The sequence below is a fragment of the Solanum stenotomum genome, chromosome 5, assembly GCF_019186545.1.
Source record: "Solanum stenotomum isolate F172 chromosome 5, ASM1918654v1, whole genome shotgun sequence".
In the NCBI taxonomy this organism is placed as follows: Eukaryota; Viridiplantae; Streptophyta; class Magnoliopsida; order Solanales; family Solanaceae; genus Solanum; species Solanum stenotomum.
The window spans coordinates 18,193,570-18,195,759 of record NC_064286.1 but is presented as its reverse complement, the minus strand read 5'-3'; the positions used below and the strand labels follow the sequence as shown (position 1 = coordinate 18,195,759).

At 41.2% G+C, this 2,190-nt stretch overlaps 1 protein-coding gene across 1 annotated transcript; it reads right to left on the bottom strand.

Annotated features, from left to right (window-relative positions):
- Positions 1-324: 324 nt before the first annotated feature.
- On the bottom strand, positions 325-1,476 carry LOC125863730 (uncharacterized). Its single transcript, XM_049543752.1, has 2 exons — positions 1,061-1,476; positions 325-748 (listed from the first exon to the last, which is right to left on the bottom strand). The coding sequence occupies exons 1-2, from the start codon at positions 1,474-1,476 to the stop codon at positions 325-327; spliced, it is 840 nt and encodes a 279-aa protein (XP_049399709.1).
- Positions 1,477-2,190: the final 714 nt, after the last annotated feature.

Genomic DNA, 2,190 nt, shown 5'->3' with positions numbered 1-2,190 from the left:
CGGGATTAGTCCCGAAATTTGTACTCTAAAGTATTAGATGGTTTTGAGACATCATGTATAAAGTCTAGAAAGTCTTCCGCTTGCTATTGTTTTTTTTAATGAAATGTTTTCTTGGTAAAGAAAGTTTTTAATTCCTTATGGTTTTAGTGTCTATGCGATGAACGAATGCTAAGAGACTTGTATTAGACCTCTTCGAGGTCGAGTACGCCGGTTACGACTAGGGGGTGATCCCGGGTCATGACATCATCCTTCAACATACCACCCCCCCACTTAGGAGAAATCCATCTAAATCAACACAAAAGGATTCCAACACAAAACTAGAAATTATGACTTACCGGCACCTTCATCCGGATTTGCTTCCTTGTTAGTTTGGAGAGCATAGAAATGATTCCTTGCTTGACCATCAACATTAGGACCACTATAAGGATCTTGCCTAGCATTCCTTCCTTTAGACGCATTATTAAGACAATCTCTCACCTTGTGATCATTTTTCCCACAACCATAGCAACCACTAGTGCCGGATAGACACTTCCCAAAATGCTTCTTTCCAAAAGTGGAACAAGTAGGCTTATCAATTTGAAAACCACCACCTCCTTCATGGTTAACCTTAGGAGCACTTGACAAGTCTTGATTTGGAGCCCTCTTCTTAAACCTAGGTTGTCCTTGATCCTCATACCTACTCCTCTTTAAATCTTTCCTTACCCTAGTCATCTTGGACTCCTCAATAAATTGAGCATACACAACAAGCCTAGAGATGTTCATGTCACCATGGAGCATTGCCGTACGACACTCTTCTTTCACCAAGTCGGATACACCGGTAACAAACCTACTCATCTCCTCTCTAGGGTTAGACACCAAAGATGAAGCATACCTAGACAACATAGAGAACTTCAAAGCATACTCCTCCACACTCATATTACCTTGCCTAAGATTAATGAACTCCTTAATTTTGCACTCCCTCTTCTCTAGGGGAAAGTACTTACCCAAGAATGCATCCTTAAACTCCTCCCATTCTATAGGGCCCGGTTCCTCCGGCCTATTTTCCTTCCATTAAGTGTACCAAATTTGGGCCACCTCCTTCAATTGGTATGAAGCCAATTCCGCTTTCTCTCTAGAAGATACTCCCATAACATCCACAATTTTGTAAATCTCATCCAAGAACCCTTGGGGATCTTCTCCAATTCTAGAGCCCAAAAAGATAGATGGATTCATCCTCACGAAGTCTCTAAACCTTGGGGCCGCCGTACTCTCATTAGCATTCACCCTAGGCCCCACATCTCGGTTAGCTTGAGCCGTCATCGCTCGGGCTAGAGTTAGAAAAGCCGCCCTAATCTCTTTATTAGTCATGGCCGGGGGAGCCACCGGAACCTCATTCTCTTGATTGCCTATGGGGACTTGGTCATCTTGAAGACCTTGCACACCTTCGAGAGGAACTCCCTCATCAACTACTTCTTCCGCTCTCCTTCGGTTAGCCATCGTATTCATTTTCTATAAACACAATAGACGGATTAGGAAAATGACACTTATAGACCAAACTCTAAGGCACGACGTCAAGATTAATGAAAGAAGTGAAACTTCTACCGTCCTATAGCCTCTCACTCATAGACCTGTCGCGACTCACACCGATGAACAAGACTCTACTAGACGTGACATATGAGACTTTGAATCCTAAGGGACAATTTCCAAAACCTTATGCTCTGATACAAAGTTTGTAATGACCTAAGAGCACCCCCTAGCCGTTACATGCGTATTCGACCTCTCGGAGGTCTTAAACAAGCCTTAGCATTCATTCATCGCATTCGGTAATAAAAACCGTAAGGACTAAGAACACTTTTTTTAAAAACAAATCCATAATACTCATAACGTCTTCCAAATGTAAAGAAGTAGAATTTCTAAGATCTTAGACACGAATAGAACATTTTAGGGACATGGCCCTTTATATTAATAGAAAAAAATAAGTCTTATACAATGTCTAAGTGGAAATACTAGAAAGATAACAACTATATCCTCGAATATATGAAGCCATACCAAGCTTCTTGAGAAGAGTTAATATCCCAAGCTTCCACAAAAGATCTCCTCACTTCCCACCACCTACACTTATAACAATAGAGAAATATGGAGTTGGTACAATAAGTACTAAGTATAATGACCATGCAAGAAAACATGCACAACGGACATTTACAAGGAATA